Source organism: Falco punctatus (assembly GCF_963210335.1).
Source record: "Falco punctatus genome assembly, chromosome: 9".
Taxonomy (NCBI): domain Eukaryota; kingdom Metazoa; phylum Chordata; class Aves; order Falconiformes; family Falconidae; genus Falco; species Falco punctatus.
In genome coordinates this window covers 25,818,419-25,843,569 of record NC_137589.1, presented here as the reverse complement: position 1 = coordinate 25,843,569, position 25,151 = coordinate 25,818,419, and the positions used below count along the sequence as shown (strand labels likewise).

Sequence of the window (25,151 nt, the reverse complement as noted above, 5' to 3'; positions counted from 1 at the left end):
TACTATTAAAGATTGCCTTAAGAATAGCCATAGCTTATCTCTAAGACACATGTATATGAGAATCGGTTTTATGTATATGAATAATTCTATACATTTCAACAGTTAAATCCACACCTGTACTTCAAATCTCTATTTAATCTCTAAGTCAGTTAGTTGTAGTTATTTGTCATTAATATAAAATTCCTGTAGCTGCTTTTATATATTTCACATTTTATGTTTCATGACATATATACTCGGAGTGCTCAAACAACTCCTCTTAGTTCTGTGTTGCTGTGTTTGAGAAAAAGCAATCTTGAAATTTTATAGTTTCTAAACCAAAGTATATTTACAGATTATGATCTTTGATTTTTATATATACGGAGGTTCCATAGCTATACTAGTAGTCACCACTAGTTAATGGAAACCAGGCTACTTCTGGTATTAAAAAGAAAAAAAAAATCAGGTCAAATTGCTGTCAACTGATTTTCTGAGAGATGAGGGCTAACTTCTCACCCAAATCCAAACTCCTCAGCTTCAGATCCAGTGATACATTTTTATTAATTCCTACTGGGACAACTGCTGGGATCCCTGAACTGGACAAAACTGTTGTGGAATGGGAGGCAAGAGTGAGTTTCCAGAAAGTGCTGTGGAATGCCTGGGTGCTTGTTGCTGGAAGTGCTTTTTCACTAATTGTCTTATTTTTTCAGCATGTCAGCATTTCATTTAAGTTTGATGTTTTCCTCTTAACTTCATTAGGATACTGGACATTTTCTACAGCATGAAACCGAGGAAAATCTTATTGTCTCAGCAGCTTAAATACCTCCTTGCCACAGGGCAGAGGAACATAACTAATATAAATTTCTTATGGTACATTCGGAAATACAAAGAATTGCTACAGAAGCAATCATTAAAACCAGGAATATTTTACTGCATCCTTCAAATGCAATTCAGATGAACTTCAGCGACCAAAAAAAGAAAGATACCACTGCAGAGACTTATACAGGTTAATAAACCTTCCATGCCATGGTAGTGAAAAGGTCACCAGAACTAAATGTGATCACACTTGCTGGGGATTTACAAACTGGAGTGCAGAGAAATCACAACATAAACCAAGAAGTATTCAACAGTAGCAGGATAGCAGGAGCATTTAGAAGAGAAGACAGGGGGCACCATGTGTAGTCTGCATGTGCAATTATCAAATATACATTTGTAGTATCATAAATTACTTGGTCTCAGATTTTTATTTTTATTTTTGCATAGGATATGACTACCATATTATTTAAATGGTATTTCACATGTTTTTCACTTTGATTATATAAATTGTCTCTTAAAGTTTTCCGATCTAATTGCAAGTGCACGAAGGCAGAGACAGAGCGGTCATCTCACCGAAACTGCCATGTAAACCAGCGAGGCTCTGTGTCTTGCAAATAAATTTACAAAGCAACTGTACAAATAAAATGCACTATGCTGGAACAATTCCAATTACTGAAGTACGCACGACTGCAGTAGGTCACTCCCACCCACAGTGGAGAGTGAACCTCTATCATCAATTTCGATTTTTTGCTCAAGCAAAAATATTATTTCAATCTTCCAAAGTAATTTGTAGAACTAGTTTAAAATTCTCAATGATGAAACAAATACCGTTTCATATTGGTATGAACCAGATTGATCAATGAAATTCAGAAATCAGCTTCAGTTTGCAGGTTCAGGAGGTTTTGGTTTGTTATATTCTGGAGATTAGGCATTATTCCATTTCTAATTTTAAAAGATGTGAAAGGAATATAGAATTAGAAACAGTTAACATTTCCTTACTCCATTAAAGACAGCATGTGAATTGCCATAAAGAGATGAAACCAACTCGAAGTCTCTCTTGATTCACACTCTTCAGTTTTGGATCCCTCATCAATGACTGCACAATGCTACTAATTAGAAGGATGAGATAGGAAGAAGTAGATAATCCTCCCAGACTGATGCAGGTTATCAGCCCACAGAATATCTCTCTAACAAAACCATAAATGGCCTAATGTAAAGTAAAAGAAACTCCTAAACATTTTGAATGGGTTCTAGTTATTCATTCAATGAAGCTTTTTCTGAAGGAACAAAAACGCTCAGGCCTTGCTCATAGAGTTTTAGCACTTTGTAGTGCGGAATTATAAAAACTCCACAACTTGGGTTAAATTGAAGTGCTGACAGGACCTTAATGACTGTAGTATGTACAGTCGTGAGTGCCTCTTACCTGATAAAAAGTGCCATCCTGAGAGCAGACTTGCGAAGATGAGCAGTTCTGACACCGAAACTGCGAAGGAGATGATTTTCTGATCAGATAAGAGGCAGCCACAGCTGGACATACACATTTACTATTTAATTTTTTTAAAATTTTCAAACGAAGAGCTTAAAAATAACCTATTTCTTTAAAACAGGAGACTTCTCTAATGCATAAATGGTTATGTTCCCTTTACTACTCTACTTCTTGTAAGGGCCACATGTATGCCAGTAAAAGCTCACAGTGAATAGTACCGAAGTCGGAGATAATGGATTTACTTGATCTTCATCCAAAAGAAAAGACTGTTAATTAATTATCATTGCAAATTCTGTTTTACAACAAGACCCAATGCAGTTAAGGAAAACAAAGTCACAGAAGCCCAGATGTCACTGGATTTATTACCAGTGCAATGTAATTTTTACAGAGTTTTGTCTGTCATCTCTGACTTCAGGGGAGTGATTTAAAACTACATAAAGGAAAAGATGAACACATACCTGACTATACTATGCGTACATAAACACAACTTACAAATTTAATCGAGAGTTGTCAACTCTTATATTCACTTCATGTTAAAAACTATAGTTCTGAGAATTTTGAAAAATTTTAACCAGTACAAATAATGTCCTTTTTGTCAAGATGATAGTTACTGTTGCTTCCAAACCAATGCAACTGCCAGAAGTCCATTTGTAGGCAGGAGCTGCAGGACTGTCATCGAAGAATTCCACTATCACTAAAGTTTTTGCCTCAACAATTCCATAATAGCACAGCCAATGCTAACAAAAATATAAGATGGCAAGCCAAACAAACACCCACTGGTTTCATGGCAGTACTGGAAAGTACTACTTAAAGCTATGTATTGGTGCCATACTGGGGTTTCAGCAATCATCAAATTTCAGTGCAATATCACTTTCAAATTTAATGACCACATTAACTCCCCTAATTTATATCAAAGTCTATCCTTCCCCCTCCCCCTTCAGATTAAGTTAAAACTTAAAACAAACTTGTGAATTGTTAACTTCACAGTATGCTTAATCCTCTGTCTTGTCTGTCCATGCCCCAGTGCTTTTGTGCTGAGTACTAGGAAGCTTAAAAAAACCCACAAACCAAACCAACCAAACCGAAAGTTTTACATATCAGTATATTAACGTATGTTAAGTGCTTAACCTCAGCGGCACTCCAATATAGCCTCCACTGGTAGCGACAGACAACAAATCTACACACACTACAAAGTAATAAAGAGTGAAGAACAATCAATGGCCACACACAAATGTATAGAAGAAAGAGAAGAAATGGGGATATGACTTCTAACAAAAAAAAATTAAATACACAGGTAATATACAGGCTACTAAATCAGAGTACCAGACCTGAAAAAAAATGTCTTTTAGTCAGTTAGATATTGCAGTTCTAAAATATACACACGCAGCAAGGAAAACCCATTTAGCTGTCTTATCTGGACGTTAGTGTTACACAGGATGTCTAAAAAACTGGGTGTAGTATTAACAGAAATAGTAATAAGACAATTAGATTTCACCAATAATTTTTCAGTGTCACTTTCAGTTTACCGACTGAATAAAAGATACTTAATAAAGAGCTGCTGGATGCAGATTCCCCAACTATTGTAACTGAAAAGGTCACTAAAAGAAAATTTGCAGAAAAAGAACAAGTGCTTGGGTTTTCAGATACTTGGCTTAAACCTCTGAGTAGAACTTGCACGTAAAATTTGTATACTTGCTATTTTTAGTTTCAGAATCTTCACAATATACGTGCTGCAGGGTTTCACTCATAGGGTTTAACATAAGAAATCCAGAAAACATGCAAAATGCATTTTTAAATAAGGGGGTTTTGCACCCAGCTGTGAAAGCATGTGTAGTCCCTATAATAAATATACCAAACCATCATTTATTAATAATGTAACAGCATTTACGTTTTCGCCTCTTAGTCTCCATCTTGTCATATAGATGAATTCCATAGTATGATCCTTCCCCATGATTTCTCCATTGCATAGTACATCCAGCTTAAAATACAACAGAACAAACAGTAAGAGAAAGGGATGCAAAATTTTAATGTCTAAATGAACTCCTAAGTGAATCTCTGACAGTTAATCCCTCAAACTCGTATTATTATACAGTAATTCTATCAGACACGTATATAAAATCTGGATTAATACAACATGCTAACACTGCTATTTTGTACACTAGTATTTCACTTTATTCTTTCACTTTTGTGTTTTCAATTAAGGTGTGGACAGAAGAAAGTCTGCTAAACTAGACAGGAAATCACTAGTCGAAAAACACTCCCTGTATTTATTAATACTACACAGTATCTGTTTGAAGAAAATGCCTTGTATGTATTTTGAAGGCTTTCTTGCTGCATCAACAGTCTTTCAAACAGGAAGATATAAACCAGAAGTACTTTAATTTTAGTTTTTAAAAATAAATGATAAAGTAATTTTACAAAGTTAAAACCCCCTATAAATTACAAGGCAGATGTAATTCTGAGTGTACAAACATGATTCTTCATTACGGAAGACAAAAGAAAAAGAGAAGTAATGATTTTATGTGAAAAATGACTGGTTTAAACTGCATCATAGCATCTTACTTCTACCCTCCACTGAAAATGTTTGACAATACTATAGCCATAATGCTTTTCTAGTTTGGTTTTTTTTTTTAAATTCAGGTTTTGAAGTAAACTGATACTGCGTAACACAAACCATTAAGGTGCCAGAGACAGATTAAATTAACATAATTAGCAAAACCAAATGACATCAAAATGGCTGGTCAGCGTATCATGATACTGTGACAAACTTCTGTGTATAGCTCTGCACCCAGGCTAACTCAGCCCTACCTCTGACCAAAGCTGGGAGGCTGCCATTTGTGCTAGAGGCAGCATGCAGTTCATGGAGTCATTGACTAGTAAGAGAACTGGCTGAACAAAGAGTCTGTGCCGAGGTCAAAATTCCTGTATCCCTGGGAAGAGGGGAAGCAGAGGCAGGAGTCTCACACTTCCCAGTTCCACCCCGAATCACAACTACTACTATGTTAGAAAATCCCCCCAGGGAACAGTCTTGGCCAAGATCAAATCACTCACGTAGCAAAGACCCTCTCTCCATCAAATTCTACCTAATTCCAATGAAGGTGCAAAAAAAGTCTCTGCATTCTGAAAGATTCAAATGGTATCGCTCCTCATTTCTTCAAAATTACTGGAGACTTTCTTACATCTAAAGACAACAGAACTGCAGAGTAATTTGGTGTATGTCTAGCTGAGCTCTCGTTTTCCTCAGTAACTACAAGCCCAAACCTGTATTAAGTGACTTTTTTATAAGCCACATGGAAAAAGAAAGCATTTATTTTTTTACATCAAAATATCAAACCCTTATGTATCTGTTCCTTCCCAGGTGAGCAACAAACTGAAGTTACTAGAATTGTGTGAGTTCCTTGATCAGTAACTTCAATCACTGTGTAAAATGATCACTTCTCACTTAAGGGAAGAAAATACAGCTTGGAATACTGAACAGTACTTAGTGATTGGGCTAAAAATATTCCTCAAATTCAAGTATGACTATATTTCATAAAAACCTAATACTTTGTAGGGGAATAAAAATACAAGCATCATTCTTTTAAATGTACCTCGTAAGAACTTGGAAGTTTTAATTTTAAGCTGAGAAACTTTTTTATAGTTCCCACGGTCACTCGAGTAGAACAGCGGATAAATTTCTTCATTAAACCCTAAAGCAACAGCAACAAAACAGAAAAAACATGTTAGAAATTTTGAGGCACGTAAGCAATCTTTAGTGCAAGGACAGCTGTAATTGATATTTTTTTCAACTAGTAACCAATTCTTTAGAACTCTCTTCTAATCCATATTGGCACCATAGATTCATTTTTGTTCAAAATTTACAATATGACAAACAAGTTCATTTGACCCATCTCTGGTTCTACAGAAATTTCCAAAAGATATAGAAGGGAGGAAAGAAAACAGAAAAAACAACCACACACTAAACCACCAAAAGCCCCAGAATTTAAATAATCTGAGTGTCTGTGTTGGTAACACTGGGGGTAAAACAGATGTTACATTTCTTAGAATTTCTTCAGTCCTTGAGAGAAAGGGGAACTAAAACCATCCTCAAATAATCTAGGTAAAATACAGGGAAGCTACACACATCTGAGACATGATCTATTATCACAGAATCTGTGATCCAGAACCTAATAGCTCTGATTCAACAGGAAAGCTGGAAACCTGCGACTCCTACATAGTGAAGGAGATAAAGATTTCTTACTGTGTATAGCATGAACAGAGAGTGGTAACACATACACATGTTTTCTTGCTGAATCAGAACTTTTTTCCTGTGTAAGAACTTCCAAAATAATACATGTGATGTAGCACACAGAAAATGTTAGTGTTTTATTAGACAAATCTTTAGTATTTTTTTTAATTTTTGTCTTTGTAAACACTTTCTTCTAGACTTGATACCATTAGGTAATCTTCCCTTCAGGAACAGAAACCAAGTATCTGTAATTCTTAAATCAGCAGTTAGCAGGTATTAGTCTCCACATTTTACAGATGGAAGTGACCTGCCTAAGGCCACAGATGACACATCAGTGTCAGAATCAGGTTTACAGCTCAGAAGATCTGGATCCCAGTCACTCAGTGCACAACGTATCTGAAAAGCAGCTTCATGCTGGCATGTTAAGACAGCGGTCTTGGAAGCGTGAGGCAGCTCACCTACAGCTAGCTTTTTAAGTACCTCCATAGTATGCTGTCATCTGCTGTGTAATGCAGTTATATACCATCAGGGCTGTAGGCTACAGAACTATAACCCATTAAAAAAGAATAAAAATCCACTGTCACAGATGGATTCCTATATGGAACTGTATCTTCTACAAAACTCCAAGATGTATTGTAATGTCTTAAACAAAAGGACTAAATGAGTGTGGAAGTGGAGACAGGTCACCACCTTCAAAGTTCATTGTTGACAGTTATAAAATTATTTGGTTACGGTAAGATGCTATTCTGCCAGCAATAACAACAGCACAGATTATCTTTACTACTCACTTTGACCACATTATCTCCTGACTGCCCATTGTTGCGTAAACAGTCAAGACAGATCGCAATCTGTGGGTCACTCCTGTGATAGTCTTTATCTTCTTCATTTTCATCACACTCCTCATCTACTTTGGGTTTATCAGCTTTTGGGCTTTCATCTGTAAAAATACAAAGATGAAATTATTTAAGTGTAAAATAATTACAAGTCACAGTAGCAAGAAACACATATTTAAAGTAATACTTCATTTTCAAGAGCATATTTTTTCTTTAAATTAACTTTATACAATTTTAATTCAGTGCGTTCTTAAATTGATCAATTTACAAATCTCTGAAAGCAAAGTTTTACTACTTAAATTTTAAAGTAATATGCAAACAACAGATTTCTGTGTGACACAGTGATGGGCCACTAATGGTTATGGCTGTATACTTCTGTTTGTGTACAGTGATTAACACCCTGCCACTGTACATGCATCAAGATCACTCAGCCACATAAACCTACTCTATGGCATGGCAGTTCACTGCCAAAAAATAATTGCTTTAAATAAACAGTGGAATAATTAATCCCAACCCTTGTATATCAAAGCAACATGGGTAATCAATTAACTGCCTGCCACAATGATCCAGCGGAAACAAGTTCCTGAAATGTTATCATGAAGTAAACTAAGGGAAGATAAAAAACTCGACTTTCACTTTTCACCTGGTATAAGTACTGTAATTGCAAAAATTCCAGGTGTCACTCTCCAGAAGGATTTTATAACCAGAGTCATATACCTACTTATTCCCCTTTAAAAACAAAGAATACAGAAAAGAGGAATGGTCCCCATACTTTTGGCAGATCACATATATCCTATATAATCACATATACCATGTTATCTCTCTTCACCGATGCTCTTACATGCTCTACTGATTCCTAGTTTAAAAATCGAACTCTTTGGAAAAGGTAACATCTACAGTTTTCCAAGATTTAGCATAGTTGAACACTTGGATGTTAAGACTAGCAAGTACATCTAGATAAGGCCACAACGTATGTAAATAACCATACAATGAACCACAAAATGGAGTAATCTTTACAGATTTGGAATCCAATATACAACGACCCTATTATTTAAATTTGTTTTTTTCTGTATCTCCAAACCATCTATTTTGATTTAAAACAAATTTTAAACTGTTGGAATAAAACATTATCACAAGTAACTTGAATAAGCTACTTGTGCATTTCATGAAAAACTTTCAGATCACATTCTGCTGTTTTCCTACACTTACACAAACTTTTGAAGTCATTTAGAAGAGTTAAGATGGGAAGATAGAATGAAAACTTTAAGAAGTATCAAGCCACGCCTAAGTTTCTAGGCACAGTAATTCGTTCATTTTATTCTGTTCATATATTCAAGATGAGTTTTAAGCTACATTCATTACTTTTGTCTCTCAAAATTTTGAGGTATTTTATAATGATAGATTTCTCCACATCTCCCTACTAGCTATTGACACATTTACTTGAATGCGTATCGTACATGCATTTTGTTGCTATCATTTTGCTATGAACAGTTTACAGTTCATAGTTCAAACTACAGTCTTGTATAGTTCAAACTACAAACTGTATGTATGAAACATACAGTTCAAACTACAATTTTTTTTTTTTCTTTTTGTGAAAATCCAGGAAATTAACTCTTTTAAGCAAGCAGGTGCAGTCTACCTGTCACAAGCATTTGTGTGAGGAGTTTGCCTATGAGTCACAGATTCTTTGGTAATGCCAACACATCCACAACTTTCAACAGTTATCATTGCTGAGTAATAGAGGCAGATTTAATTATGCAGTTTGAAGAGTCTTGAAAGGCAAACCAACCACAAAACGACGGAAATTAGCAAATTCCAATCATAAAATCATTCCAGAAACTGGTGTGAACGCAAAAAAGTCACATCTTTCAAGGTATTCTGATAGAAATTGAAATACTCCTCCATGTAAATGGTACCAGACTGTTTAGTAAAAAATCCTTATAAACATTAGAATTAATGATGTTTGTACAGACAGCCTCCAGAAATAAATGACAGTCCTTTAGAGGCACGTAATTAAAGTTCAATATGACAGAAGTTAAAAAAAAGTAATTTGCTTCTCACCAAAATGGACTCTGTGTTCTTCAAGCCAGTATCATCAAGCCAAGAACAGAAGACGGGAAAAACAAACACCCCCCCACACCTCCACTCTGTCCTTCCTTACAAAGGAGATCAGTATGTTTCATGGTTTGTTTTTTCTCCTCAATTTTCTTGCAAACCTTGGAAATCATCTACTTACTGTGCTTTTCTGAGATATTCATCATAAAACTGATCACCAGAGAGTGAGTCAACATAAAGCTGCTTGCCCTCTTCCTTCTCCAGTTCAGACTGGAGAGGACCAAAAAAGATTTTTTTTCTGTGTACCACGTATGTTTCCTAGCACTGTCCATCAGTTCTCTCTGGTAATTGCTCTCCTGTTGGAGACATCAATGCCTGAGATATGCTTTGTTTTTTGGTTGGTTTTTTTTTTTCTGACACGTGATAACTGTTAAGTCCCAGGATTTTTTTTACAGATCTTAGATGCTAAGGTTAGGAACTGTATTGTGACCTGTGGTACAGGACATAACTGATGGACTCTTTTAAACTAGACTGACTGTGTGATGGCAGGGCATGGCACTGACAACTAAAAAGACCCTTCTTACTGAAATTATTTTCACCAAATAATTTATTCTCAGGCAAGATGCTTGTTTATGGCAGAGAAGAGTTTAAATGCTCATAATTTGTCTCAATGAGTTGTCACGACTTCCAAATGCTTTGTAGAGCCAAATTTCCATAGCCCAAGGATACAGTCACTAACAGAGCTGGATACATCTGTAGCTACTTAAAAGTACATTTTCAGAGTTATAGAGCCTTCCTCTGATTCACAAAACAATACAATCACACATTACACTTTCTGACCAACATCCATTAGGTTTACCATTACATTATGGGAGGAAGTTAAGAATCAGAAGAATAAATTGGTTAAAGTTAGTCTCATTCTTTTGCACAAATTTTCAAATTGTAAGTTGTTTTTTTAATCTGTGAATATAGCAGAAAATAGTTTTCTGAACAGTCAACAAACATCTATATTCCATAAAAATATTTTCCAAGTGTTTTTAAAACTCAAGAGGTATACACTACACAGTATGTTGTAGTAAACTGATATAATCTAATCTAAACTGTCCTGCAGTTCTTAATTATATAATAGATAGAATCTTGTCCCTTATTGTGGATGCCAAATGTAAATCTATGAAACTAGCAAGAAAGAACATGAGACAATAGAGATATTACAAAGTTGAAAAGAAGATATTATAAACAATTGAGGGCAGAGGAGTATTGCAATACGTTTACTTGACAACGATCCTTTCTTGCTATAATAGCTAAAACATAGCTATTTCTTGAGCTTAGCAGAGCCTTTCAAAAATTCTTTAAAATGCCCAAATCAAGGCTGTGGTATCAAAATCTTGATGTCAAATCTGAAGGGGCATAAAACCAGTTGGATGTAATCCTCACTTAGCACCTCAATACTGAGCTCTCAAAGTTCACGGGTCAATTAAAAAAAAAAAAAAAAGGCATTTTGGAATCTATATAAAACAATTGTTTAGCATGTGTGGAAAACTGTTTTACTACTTGTCATAACTAATTCTTGACAACCTCCTACTTAACAGCTGGTCAAATTCAGTAACAGAAAATAATCTGTAAAAAACTCAAGTACTTCTGCATTTTGGTGTATTAAGAAAATTAAGAATTCAAGTGGAAAATTGCATGAGTGGGTGTTGTAAGTGAGAGCTAAGGCAAATGCAAATAAAAATAATGGCAAAACAGCCAGTGTTTGTAAAACAACTGGTTAATAGATAAGCAGCAGCACATGAAGTCCCAGACTACATTTACATAGATTTGTTATGAGTTTCTGTAGTATCTTTGAACACAGTAAAAATAATGTACATGCACAACTGTTTGAAGAAACAGGGCTTAATAAGCAATGTTACCTAACATTTGGGGGGGGGGGGGGGGGGGGAGGAGGGAGGGGAATCATCACCTTGTCCATTTTCTTGAGGTTTGTTTTTCTTCCAAAATTCGATCTCTCGCTGCAGTTCCTCTAGTTAACATCAAAGAACATTAATGTGAATTTTTAAATCAATATTACAGGTATATCATTAGAAATAGCCATATTCCCTCCATCAACCCAAAGAGGTACCCAAAACCCGATGAAAAACTTACGTTCTCGAAGTCCAGGCACCAGCTTAAATATAATTTCCTCTAAGGTGTTATCCAGCCTTTCAAAGGGAAAAAATACATTTCACATTTAAAATATTTTTAGCCTTTAAATAACAAAAACTCTTGAATAAAATGAATTGCGTTTTTCTGCTAAATAATACAACCTTTGCAAAAACCAATTGATTTTAGCTTGAGAGACAAGTGAATTAAAGCTTATCTCAACCACATCTTGAGTGGATTTTTTTTAGAAATAACCAAGGAATTTATTTTTTAATGTATAAAGACAAAAATGAAGGAAAAGAGGAAAGATATCATACTCTAAAATTTTCATTGCATGTAACACAAATTAAAACAAACAACTGTGTTTTTCCAGTTTGTTCTGTTTAGTATCCAATTTTAAGGTCCAGGTCTTGAGAAATAAGCATGAAAATTATAAATTCCACTATCATGCTAAGTGTTCAAGTGCTTTGGTAATAAGGCTATTACAAAAAACTGAACAGACTATTCCCTACTCTTTATAACACACACAAACCAGTCTTGGCAAGAAAAAAGACGACCACAGAGCATCCATGCTGCTCTGGCTAGACAGTTCTTAGTACCCAACATAATTCATTTAAACTATTTAAATCTGTCATGAGTTTGTCTACCAGATGACACCATGCAGCTCAGGCATATCCTCTGACGTTGTGGTATCAGTGCCAGAAACAGCTGTTACGGTCCCTTCCAGGGGACGCAGTGCATCTACCTTTGTTGATGAAGCTAAAATATTTTTCTTCCCTTTCCTCCGAATTTTAGCTCCTCTTCTATCAATTTAATTAGTCATCTACTTTTTAGTTCCACCTCCTCTCCCAGTCTCACTTATCCTTCAGTCTCCTCTCCCTCTCATTGTTTCCTTTTCCTTTCTCTCCTCTGCCCTTTACATCTTCTCTTGTGAACTTTAACTCCCACTGTTCACAGCCTAAACAAAAACCCATGACAAAACAAAATACTAAGTAACATGGGCAGAGAAATTAAGTAACTTGAGATTCAGTCAGAAGCTACAATACAATAATTGCCTTTGTTACATTTCCAATTGCCTTCAGTTTTCATCTCAGTAATGATATATCTCTCTATCACACATGTATGTGTACATGTTACTAATAATACACTATAGGCTTGTTACAAAACATACAACTGTTCTCTTATCTTTTGTTCACTAGCAGCAGCAAAGTTGTAAGCCGACTGAATGATTTTATTGTTGAGGAATGCCTAAAAGCCATTTTAATAGATAACAATTACCTTCTTATAATAAATACACGAGCATTCCAGATTTTTGAAATTGAAAGTTTACAATTAGACCTATTACCCAATCTCCTTGTTCTGTGACTAGTTCCAATTTTTTGGAATTCCATTTTTTAATTGCTTCTTTTTATAAGGATTAAACCCCCAAATAAATAAATAAATCTTAAACAAGTGAAACAGAGCTCCCTTAAAGCAAAGAAGCAGAGAGAATACTTTCTCACAGACAGAAAGGAAACCAAAACCATAGGTGACTGAGCACTTAGCTTCTGATGGATGCTAGTATAGATCTACCTTTCCAAATGGTCCATTATCTCTCCTAGCTTCTCCTGTCAATATACAATGCAACCAGATGGTACTGCTTTCTATGAAGTTCCCACAGCAGAGCACTGGAAACTTGGGTGTGCTGGTTTTGGCTGGGGTACAGTTCATTTTCTTCATAGTAGCTAGTATGGGGCTGCATTTTGGATTTGTGCTGAAAACACTGTTGGTAACACAGGGATGTTTTTGTCACTGCTGAGCAGCGCTCACACCGAGCCAAGGCCCTTTCTGCTCCTCACCCACCCCTCCAGTGAGGGGCTGGGGGTGCACGAGAAGTCGGGAGGGGACACAGCTGGGACAGCTGCCCCCAGCTGACCAAAGGGATATCCCATGCTATTGAACATCATACACAGTATATAAAGCTGGGGGAAGAAGAAGGGAGGAGGGGGACATTCGGAGTGATGGCGTTTGTCTTCCAGAGTCACCGTTGCATGTGATGGAGCCCGGCCCTCCTGGGGATGGCTGAAAACCCGCCTGCCGGTGGGACGTGGTGAATGAATTCCTTGTTTTGCTTTGCTTGCATGTGAAGCTTTTGCTTTACCTATTAAACTGTTCTTAACTCAAACCATGTGAGTTTTCTCACTTTTACCCTTCAAATGCTTTCCCCTATCCCACTGTGGGGGCAGTGAGTAAGCAGCTGTGCGGTGCTTAGCTGCCAGCCAGGGCTAAACCATGACACTGGGGATCGGTCTTGGAAATGGAATTAATTTCGCATTGTAAGAAAGCTCCAATTTTCATAACTTACTCATTAACAGAAAAGAAATAAGGACTTCAAAAGACAACATCACTACCTTAATTCAAAATCCCACTAACCATTCCTCAGGGTGGCATAATACATGCTGTTTTTTCTACATCTATTTTTGAAAATTCCTATTTAGGACTTCTAATTCATTTTCAACAGCCCAAAACAAAAGTCACCAGTAATGTTCACATAGCAAGAAAACCAGTACTTAGCATATTTACGATGCTAGCAGCTAGAACTGTCTTCATATTCTATAAATGACTATTTTCTTTCAAAAACCAAACAAAAAGAGCTATTTCATCCTTATACTGTAGATACTGACCAGTACTTTAAAAACCCAGAAAAAAATAACACTTATCTGATCTTTAAGTACAGGGAAACTAAACACAGGGAAAGAAATAGGAAATTATAAAAAGAGCCTCAATTCCAGATGCATGTGACAGTGTTCCTATTATCCATGCTATGAGCACTCTAACAAAAATTTGTATTTCTGCGATGTGCACCAAACCTATTCCAAAATGAAACTACTTGACGTAACTCCAAAGTTGGTCTCAGTCATTTAACAGGGTACTTCCTGTTAACGCTGAAACATTAATATTTTAGACATACCTCTTTCCATCCCCACATCTTCCGACCTCCAAATAAGAATGTATAGAAAGAAGAACCAAGAATTTATGTCAGCTTCCTATAGTTTCTTTTTTCACATCTTCTATAATGTTGAATGAGTTATATGAACAAAGCTACTCTCTGATAATTGCTAATTATCTGAAGCGAAGCAAACTAAGATTATCACTCAAGAAAACTTGCATCCAAAGAAGCATGATACCAAGAAAAAAAGAAGCCTGCCTTCATGGTACAACCAACAGAGACCCTACTGAATACTGATGATGCAGAATCGTGCTATGTCAGGAAAGGGAATTCTAGAATTTAACACTTCTCCTAGATTTTCATTTTAAAGGTCAATGTTGAATTTCAGACTTAGGCTTATAGTTTCAACAGACCCAAAGTGCTGCCAGCTGGAAAAAAACCCACATCTAAAAACCATCACATAGTTATGAAGTTATTCAGAATTGAGTTTATAAAGTAGTTTATAAGTTTATCTCAAAATCTCAGTTAAAAATACTGTCTAGAGTGTTCAACGCCATTTCTCAAAAAATGACTGCATTCTTGAGCAATGATGGGGCTGGTCTCTGCAGTCAGAGTATAAAACATATTAAGATATGCAGGCAAAATCCAAAAAAGATAATTCCCTTACACTGCTCATGTGCTCTTCTGATTATTAGTTTAGCAAATGTTTAAAACTGTTTCAAAAAATACAACCAGCAAACTAGTAGCTACATGCAGTTTGTGGGCAAGTAAACCCCCAATGACTCTAAAAGGAGTTTCAGGAAATAATAGCAGAGAAAATAGCTCTTCCAACATTTCTGGTTTGTGGTCTCAACTTCTCTCACACTTCTATCATTTCCTGCTTAAAACATACTATTAATTTACTAAACATTTACTAGACGTTTCAGAAGATGCATTTTCCAGCTCCTATGAAATGATCCTATCAGAATAAAAGAAATATTTCTGAAATGCCTTTGTTTTCAGCTTATTAGTAGCCTTATGCACTCTGTATAGCATCTTCTGTTATGGCTGACACAGTGCCTCTGACACTGACAGATCAGAAAAATACTTATGGTAAACATCTACATAAATGCTTTTAGCCCTACCCTTCCAAAAAAAAATAAATTATAAAGACTTAAGCTAGTAACACCCTTTAGAGCTGCTGAACTTAATATCTCACCTATCCTCTTGGTATATAACTGAAACATGGAATTGCAAAGCATACACATACCAGTCAAAAATCAAAGCAAAACATGGCAAATTGTAACAAACACAATGACATTAGGAAATAATACCAACCCTAGAAAATTCCAGATGTAAAGATTTATTTTAACATTGATGTAAGAATATTTCTTCCTAAGTTCACTACAGTGGTACAAACCAATACCACTGGGGGTGTGTATGGGTGTGGGTGTGTAAGGAGTGTTGGCAGTGATGGCAGGGAGCAGCTTCATCATTTTTGGAAAACATGAAGTTAGTTCTTCCACTTATGACATTTCTTGATTTCTCTGTACTACACTTGTAGGATAGCTATCACCTTTATTTCAACATAACACCACTAAAAGAGAATACAGAATATTCAGAAAAAAATGGTTGTTTAAAAATGGTGCGTTATTGTGAAATAAAAAAGGCAAACTCTCAAGAAAGGGTATTTTTAGTGTCAAAACTTTCTTTCATGCATGTCTTCATTAATCTGACAGCAGATTTCAGCAGATTTGTAGATCTATGCCCTGGAAAGCATTCAGTTACTTACATGATTCATTTTCTACATTGCTCTAAGAACACAGAAAGTTGCATGCAGTTTGGAAAAGCCCGAAACGGTTTGAAAAAAGAAACTCTAGAATTTAATTTAATGTAAAGAATAAAAGGTATCTGGCTCATTTATTTGTTTAATAGAGGTACTAAAATATTTAATTTGTGCGATATACCCAGTCTTTCTGTGTCTTCCCCTTATCTTTCCTCCTTTTATTGTATCTGAAAAAAGCCAATTTACAATTTATTGGGAGATGAGAAATTGACAGCATCTATGGGCAAGCACAGCTGCACGCTCTCTCTCTCCCTCCACCCCCACTCCCCCTTCAAGAGGAAAATATTAAGATTTTTTGGTTTATTCTTCCATTTCAGTAAATGTGCAATGTCCTCTTACCTTAACATTTCTAGTGGATTGGTCTCATGCACTTGGTTGCCACACCTGGGACAGTCATTGCTGTCTTCAAAGTGTTGAACAATACAAGTCTTACAAACTGACGGACAAAACAAAGAAAAAAACCAACTGAGACGAAGTTCTAAGTAATATTACTTGAGCATGACCTACTGATCCCAGCTAACTACTCGATGCATCAATGATAAGACTATTATTTTAAAACAAATAATTACAATGCATCTTATCCACTTCCTGTTCCTCAAAGACATAGCTAGTTCTGCTGTGCTAAGACACAGAGTTCAATGGCACAGGTCAGACAAACACTGCTTTAAAGTACATAGTATTTTTACTATATGGAATTCTCCCAGCACCATAAAATGCAAAACCCATACCACGCAGCACATGTAAAGAGCACAAATGCAAAACCCATACCATGCAGCACATGTAAAGAGCACGTTCTGAGAAAGAGCTGCCCAGCATGCACTACCCCAGGAGAGCCGATCATCATTTCAGATGATTTGAAAATGACTTATGCACATTATTTTCTTTCTAACACTGTCACTGGCAACTGAAAATACTGTTGTAAATACTTATTGTAAGAGAAAAGTTCACAGTGGCTATGTTTCCCTTTTGACACAGAGCCTTCAAAAGCAATGACAGAATTTACAGTAAACATTTAATACTTGAATCTTACAATGAAAAAATCAGGATCATGACCACAGCAAGTATAAACCAACCCAAGACAACAACTATGTGAATTTAAAATCCAATAAACTGAAATTAAATTAAACAAGGTGTCACACAATTGTTGCTTCCAAATGATTAATTGCACACTATAGATTTTACTGCCATTAATAAGAAAATGGAAGTCAAGCTGATGAGAACAAATATGCCTGCTATTATTACTGCATTACAATATTCTAGAAGGAGATAAACTCTATCCTCTGTTTATTATTACTTCACCTAAACTGAAATGAGAACTGCAAATTCATCAGTAAATGGACTGAAAAAAATAAATGGACTGCTGCAATTGCAATATGCTTTCTGCTGAAACACTGTAATTTCTTTCATCAATTACCTAAAGAACTAAGAGTACCTCTAAACAAGCTGGTAAATCCTAATTATATGACACAATCTTTAGGGTATCTTGAAATTCATTTAACAAAAGTCACCTAACAAGCAAAGCCTCTGCATTTACCTTTACCTCAGTATGCTCAAAAAGAGTTACTATAAATCAGGTGACACTGATAACGCACACACTTTAAGCCTCCGTGTAGCTGTTTTTTCCAGCTCCTTTAAAACACTGACTTAAGGACATTAACTTCATAGCTTTGGTTGAAATTACAATGAACTTTCCTCTTTAAGTCTGATGGACAGACTTCAGAGCTCCCTGGCTCTTGGCGCTCTCCCCAAGCTGAATGGCTCTAGCAGTGCTGGATGCAGGACAGCTTTCCGATGATGTGGTAAAGTGAGCTGAGGAAGCCCACGAGTCCTGCCAAACGAGCTCAGTAGGTGGGGCGCAGCGCTGTCCTCTGCACACGGGGACTCCCAAACAGGCGAGAACGCTGATGCTATGTGAGCACCGTTCAGCCCTCAGGATACGAGTGAAGTTTTTCTTAACCTCAGCTTGTGGGGTATTTAGTGCTGGCATACAGATGCAAGAACCTGTAATCACAGAACTCTTCTCGTACCACAGATCTTCTATCATTTGTTAAACTAGACTTAATTGATTTTTGCGCATGCATCCCCTAACACTTCCACTGGGTAAGACGTCTAGTACAGAGCAACAAATGCGATGTTTTATACCTACAGCGTTTCTTTGCTTTTCTATATGCTTTTTATAATTAATACTCCTAAAACTAAACATTTTGCTACTACACTTACAGAATACAAAGGATTTCATCACCCACACAGAAGCCCTCATGCCAGCTCAACAGAGCATTTAAGAACACACTTAAAAGCACAAGTCTGACTTCTAAAACATAAGTAGTTAATATTTCTATAAACTTTCCTCATTAATATGACTGAGCAGCTCCTCTAGAACTGAAAACAACAGAAGTAATCCTTGAAATAGAAAAGATATGAAGGTTCTTGGCTCAAAGCTTTTCTTAAGACCTAGTGTCCACACACATTCAGCCCGGGGCAAACATCACAAGGTGGAATTCTTCACCTGATCAGCAGCTCCTCAGACATCCCAGCTCCTGAAACTACCTGAACTATCTTTCTGTCACCCACCTGAAATACAAAGCAGCACAGGGAGCAACTGACCACGTAGTTCACAGTGCATGTTTGGTCCCGAGGTCAGGAAGTGTCACAAATGGGTCTCAGTCACAGGTGAAGCAGCAGCAACACTTTCCAAAAGTTAAGACTCTTTGAACAGGCATTGCCGTAGGACATAATGCTTTGTAAAAACATATACTAAGGAACAAATAGAAACCCTGCAACTGTCCAGACCTGAATTGTTAGCAGACACCAGCACAGATAGAATTTCATTAGCTGGCTGAAAAACTTCATGTAATATTCTCCAAAAATGTTCTTATCTTCAAACTCCAATTACTGTACATTTACTTTTTTTTATACTACCAGTAGTCCTGAAGGCTGTCCCCCCAAAAAATGGCTCCAGCTAAATCATGAGCATACCACGCCATCTTAGGTTGGAAAAGACCTTTGAGATTAAGTCCAACCATTAAACCAGGACTGTCAATTCCATCACTAAACCACGTCCCTAAGCACAGCATCTATGTGTTTTTTGTGTTTTTTAAATGCCTCCAGGGATGGTGATTCCACCACCTCCCTGGAAGCCTGTTCCAATGCTTGAACTGAAAAAAGCCAATGGCCAACAACACTTAACTAATACGAAATTCTGATAGTGTTCATGAGAAAGCTAGGATGAAGTGAGCTTTTCTTTCTGAAATCGGCCATCCTGGTAGCATGTCTTTCTCAGAATGGGCAGGGTTGGAATGGACCCCTGGAGATCACCCCCTGCTAAAGCACATTCTCCTAAAGCAGGTTGCACAGAGTTGCGCCCAGGTGGGTTTTGAATGTCTCCAGAGAAGGAGACTCCACAACCTTTCCGGGCAACCTGTGCCAGGGCTCTGTCACCCCCAAAGTAAAGAAGTTTTTCCTCATACTCAGGTGGAACTTCCCATGTTGCAGTTTGTGCCCACTGCCCCTTGTCCTGTCGCTGGGCACCACTGAAAAGAGCCTGGCCCTGTCCTTTTGACACTCACCCTCAAGATATTTGTAGACACGGGTAAGATCCCCTCTCAGTCTTCCAGGCTAAAGAGACCCAGCTCTCCCAGCCTTTCCTCATAAGGGAGATGCTCCAGTCCCCTCATCATTTTTGTGGCCCTCTTCTGAACCCTGTCCAGTAGTTCCCTGTCTCTCTTGGACTGGGGAGCCCAGAACTGGACACACCACGTAAATTCTAGCACTCAAGAATAACGAAATGGTATGTGATATTCCTACTAGGAGTAGGATCATCAACCAGTATTTTCAGATATGATAGGTACAATCATCCTCTGTTATTCTCAATATAAAACACTGAACATGTTTCTGTCATGGGTTAACTAAGTGAAGCTACTAAAAAGAAAACTAGTTCTATCCCAGCTGAAACCAGGACGTTTTGAAACCTTATCACTTTGAAGTTTCAGAGAACAGGATGAAGTCTAAGTATTGGGGGAATAAGGGAATCTTTAAATCCCATTAAATTACAGATATATTTAATTCACCACCTTGGGGCAGAGGGTGGGAAGACCAAACCAAAACCCATTAACACTTCCAGTACAGATTAATAAAATCACAGGGTTTCACTTTTCGCAGTGTAGGTCACAGTGTGGCAGCAAATAGGCAAAAGTAAAGAGCTTAACCGACATGTACACAGTTTGCAGAATTTTGAGGTATGTGCTACACCCACCAGTGAAATGAGGACCTGAATTTCATGGTTGTACTATGACACTTCAGGTGAGCCACAATAAAAGTTAAACTCACATAAGATGACTTCCTACAGCTGATAAAAGTACTTGTGTGACACAAGCTAACTGGCTGGCAACCATAACATACTACACAATGCTATGTTTTCCAATACAGAGATACCTGGTTCACACATTCTTTCAGATCTTTGGAATCAGCTGAAAAATACAGACACAAGTGTCAGGACTATGCTGAATGTGATCTTCATGTCATGCAAACGTAAAAAGTACATATCTTACGCATATCTACACACATTGTTCAATGAGAAGACTCTTCCTAGGTTATTTTTAAAACGCTGATTAACAAGGTACCTAAATAAAATTTCATACTGCATTTTGTAAAACAAAATATTCAACAAGTGAAAGTTTAATGAGTTAATTGTGGGACAAGTTCTTTGTCAACTCATCCTTCAAATTCTTCTATGGATCTCCTCTCTCAAAGTTAATCACTCTTTGATCCAGTGAGCAAAGGAGGGGCAGAGAATACGCACAGCTAGCAGAACATCAAACTCATCTCTGTGATGGCACAGAGATGTAACAAGCCATTTGGTATGTTTAATGAAGTCTTTAATTAGCTACCTTAAACCTGCCTTAAAAGCACTTACTTTTAGGGAAAGTGCATAAAAACAGGACAGAAAACTTTAACATAGTTAACTACCCTTCTCAGAAACTATACATGTGAGACTATTTCACTGTTAATTACAATTACCAAACACAGTCAGACTGGATACCCTTCTGTTAAAAGGGACAGATAATTCCAGTATGTGGTGATCAAGACAGAGTTTTTGGGTTGAAATCTTTCTGAAAAATAATAAAATAAAGACGGATCTGCTAAACTAAGACCTGCTACATGCCACTGACTGAAGCTTCTGCAGGAGCAGCAGTATGAAAGCAGCTCAACTTGCTTGCCTGAAGGTGGAAAATTTTGCTGCAGTAAAGTTCTTTGGGGATCTCCTGGTGAGAGAATAAGTTTTTAGCAAAATCTGAAAAACACTCTGGTTGCAAGAATATTGGTTTGATATTGAAAATTACATCTCTTGTCATTTCCCTGCATGGAAGGACATTTCTGAAAGTTCCTAGTCTGCATTGGTTGACAATTTCTTAAGGCAAATACTACAGAGACCAACTCGGAGTAATGCACCACTTGATCTGCTGTTTATAAACAGGGAAAAACTGGTGATGAATACACCTGTAGATGGCAGCTTGCCTTGCAGTGACCACAGGATGACTGAGTTCAGGATCTTGAGGAAGGATACAAGTTAAACAGCAGTTAAGATTCTGAACTTCAGGAGATGGGACTCCAGCTTGTTTAAGCAACTGCTAGTCAGATTTCCTAAGGAGGCTATCGTTAGAAAAAGTTACATAGGAGAGCTGGCCATTTTCTTTCTTTTTTTTTCTTTTTTTTTTCTTTTTTTTTTTTGATAAGAAAATTTATTCAGACCTCAATTTATTTAGACCTAACTAGCCCACTGCACAGGGAATTTTTTTCAGAAGAACTGCTTAGTGCACCATCTTCCTAATTAATATGCAAAACCAGAGCATATTAGAAGTGGCAAAAAGGATGGGAAACCAAAGGATATAAAATCACTGCTCTGGCACTTAGGGACAGAATTAGGAAGGCCAAAGCCCAGCCACTGCTAAAACTGATGAGGGACATAAAGGCATTCTGCAAGTAGACTAGTAGCTGAAAGAGGGACAAAATGAGGGTCTGTCAATGAATGAGAGACACAACTTAAGAATAGATTATATAGACAGGTTTGAAGTCCTCAATATCTTTCTTGCCTTGGTATTCACAGGCAGAGCCCGATCCCAGATTTCCATGCATACCAGCACGATTTGGGAAAGATAGGGACGACCAGCAGTCTGGAAGCCCCAGGTTAGGGCCTTCTGAGAAAAGCTGGATGTATTCACATGTGTAGGCCAGGTAATGTTCACTAAGCTGAAAGCTTATCACCATAATAATGGTGATTATGGGAGGTGCTCGAAGACTGGAAAAGGGTAGTGTGTTATGCCCACCTTTAATAAAGATGGCCCAGGTAACTACAGCTGAACAGTCCCACCTAGCTCCCTGGAAAGATGGCAGATCACGTCACAACCTTTGGAACCAATTTCCAACGACATGAGGGACAAAAATGCCATCAGGAATAGGCAACACTGATTGACCAAAGGCAAATCATGGTTGAGGCTTGTAGGTGATCTAGTAACAGCCTATACCATTTGAATAGCAGTTACAGGAGCGACAGAGCCCAGCTCTTCCTGGTAGTGTCAAACAGTATCAACAAGGAGCAATGGTCACAAGTCGTTGTTTGGTAGGACATACAGAAAAACTTCTTCATGAGGTAAATAGCATAGCAGCAGACATGGTTACTGAGAGAGGCTGTGGAGACTCCATGCTTGGGAATTTGTAACTCATCTGCACAGAGCCATGCTTTGAGCTGGTATAGTGTTGGCAACTAACCTGACTCATGCATGAAGTTGGCCTCGACAACCTCTGGATGCCTCTTCCAACCAACATTTCTATGATTGTGTAAACAGTCTGATATTTCTTTAGACATTAAAGAATGTTCCTTAGGATTGTTTATTTCCCAAGCTTTGTAAGTACACACTGTACTAAACAGCAGAGTGACTCAGGAGACAGATGATGGGACGTACCTTCTACCTCACATCTAGCCTGCTTCAACCAGTAGTTCTTAAACATCCTTGACAACTGTGTAATGCACTAGAAAAAAAGGTCTGTCTTTATCAGACAAAACTATTCTGTTGCAAATAGCAAAAGATAAATGAGGTACTGAATTTGCAGAATAATTATTTTGCAGTAATATAAGCATTTCCTTCCCAACAGATATAGGAAACTTTGTACTGCTGATGCCCAAGTTGCACTTACTCTTCTCAGTAAATGGTGGAGTTGTCTAACATTTCCAAAATCCCATCAGAAACATATCTTTTTAATAAGGCACACATTTCTCAGAGCAGAACTTTACTACTTAACATTTTTCAGCAACACAGAAGATGTGAATTAACCACTAACTGATTTGGTTACTACTGATGACAGTAGTTCCTCTATGATCACTAGAGAACATCTATGTCAACACACATTTTTTGCCTTGTCCAGAGTAATACATTGCACTCCCAGAACCTAATGAATTAATGCGGCTTCTTAAACCACCAATATCTACAATTTTTGATCATTTGTGCAACACTATTTTGAATTATGGCAATTAGTAGTAAAAGACAAATACCAAAGGACAGTCAAAATCTTATTTTGTGGTAACTATTTGGATATGACTGAAGAACCATGCCTGTACTTCAGGGAGAAAATAAGAAGTTTAAATATTTTTTTATTTAAAAATAAATAAAAAGTGTAAATAATTTTTTATTTATTTGGCAGCCAAAGTGTAAAATAATTTATCGGGGTATCTTCCTGAGTTCTGCTGCATACAGATCACTTTTTCCTCTACAGACAAAAGACTTCCATGTCACCACTTAAAGTTTTTCATTTTCCTTCCCATCATTGTAACCGTTGCATTTTAGCAACTAAACTTTGCTTTAAAGAAACACCACCTTCTTTCCTGCAGTTCTGCTTAATGACCCAGACACACGGCAGCTTTTCTTGGAGGAGACCTGTGCAACTATATGGCAGCTCAGTTGAATTCATGTGCCCTAATCTGGGGACTAGGCACTAACAGAGCTGTCTCAGTGAAGAGCTCACAATCTACAAGGGAACAAAAGAAACAGATGCTGCTGAGAAAAAAATCGCTCCTTCTGCCATTATTTTTTTGTAATGGGAGCGAAAGTAAATAAATAAACTATCTAAACAGAAAGATACCGTAATAATAATAAAAAAAATCCTAAGTCTGAGCTGATTTATGATGCCACCTTTTTCCCCTCACCCCAACCTTTTAAAAGTTACTACTGTCATTGAAATTCCACCATAAAAAAGTTAACCAATGCTGGAATTTTTCCATTTTCTTTAAAGGGAAGGATAGTTTAATAACAGCTAACATCTCTCTCCCTCCTGTTTTATTTCAAGTTCTTATAAGGACACTGCTTAACTTTGTGCCTCCTGAACTTAACTTCCTTTACCAACTTAGCCAAAACAGCAAAGTAATATCACAAAACACATTATAACCCTTAGATGATATTAGACTTGGAAAAAGTCAGGTCAACATTATTTCTTCTCAAAAACTAAATTATTATAATGGCAAACCATATTATCTTTGTACTATGAATACCATAGAGGAATGCCATGTTTTAACTCTCTATGAGCTTGATACACCAGGGATGTAACATCATAATGTAACAATTAACAGTGAAGACAATAACAACCGCATGAACAACACTACGCAGAAATGACAGGAAATGCTAAGACAAGGCTTTTAACTGATATTTATTAAAGGTTTAAAAATGGGGAATCTAGTGGAAAACACAGAGTTCCCCTTGCTATTAGAATAATTCACAATTTATTTGGAAAGATAGCAGATCTCAAAAAAGTTCAAGCAAACTATGTACTACTTGGGAATAACTGTAAAAAACAAAAAAAAATTTAAAAAATCAAGT

The 25,151-nt window shown here is 37.0% G+C and overlaps 1 protein-coding gene across 4 annotated transcripts in view; it reads right to left on the bottom strand.

The window, feature by feature from the left end:
• Nucleotides 1-25,151, bottom strand: part of PCGF5 (polycomb group ring finger 5) — a 93,310-nt gene that overhangs the window by 9,800 nt on the left and 58,359 nt on the right. For 2 of the 4 annotated variants that reach the window (XM_080401713.1, XM_080401714.1), the window contains 7 exons: nucleotides 16,627-16,723; nucleotides 11,537-11,592; nucleotides 11,355-11,414; nucleotides 7,295-7,443; nucleotides 5,869-5,967; nucleotides 4,167-4,256; nucleotides 2,216-2,275 (listed from right to left, as the gene is read on the bottom strand). In XM_080401713.1, the coding sequence (XP_080257839.1) occupies nucleotides 2,216-2,275; nucleotides 4,167-4,256; nucleotides 5,869-5,967; nucleotides 7,295-7,443; nucleotides 11,355-11,414; nucleotides 11,537-11,592; nucleotides 16,627-16,723 (611 nt within the window). Of the gene's footprint in view, nucleotides 1-2,215; nucleotides 2,276-4,166; nucleotides 4,257-5,868; nucleotides 5,968-7,294; nucleotides 7,444-11,354; nucleotides 11,415-11,536; nucleotides 11,593-16,626; nucleotides 16,724-25,151 lie in introns of those variants that run through there. The other 2 variants (XM_080401715.1, XR_013930381.1) reach the window with 2 other exon arrangements.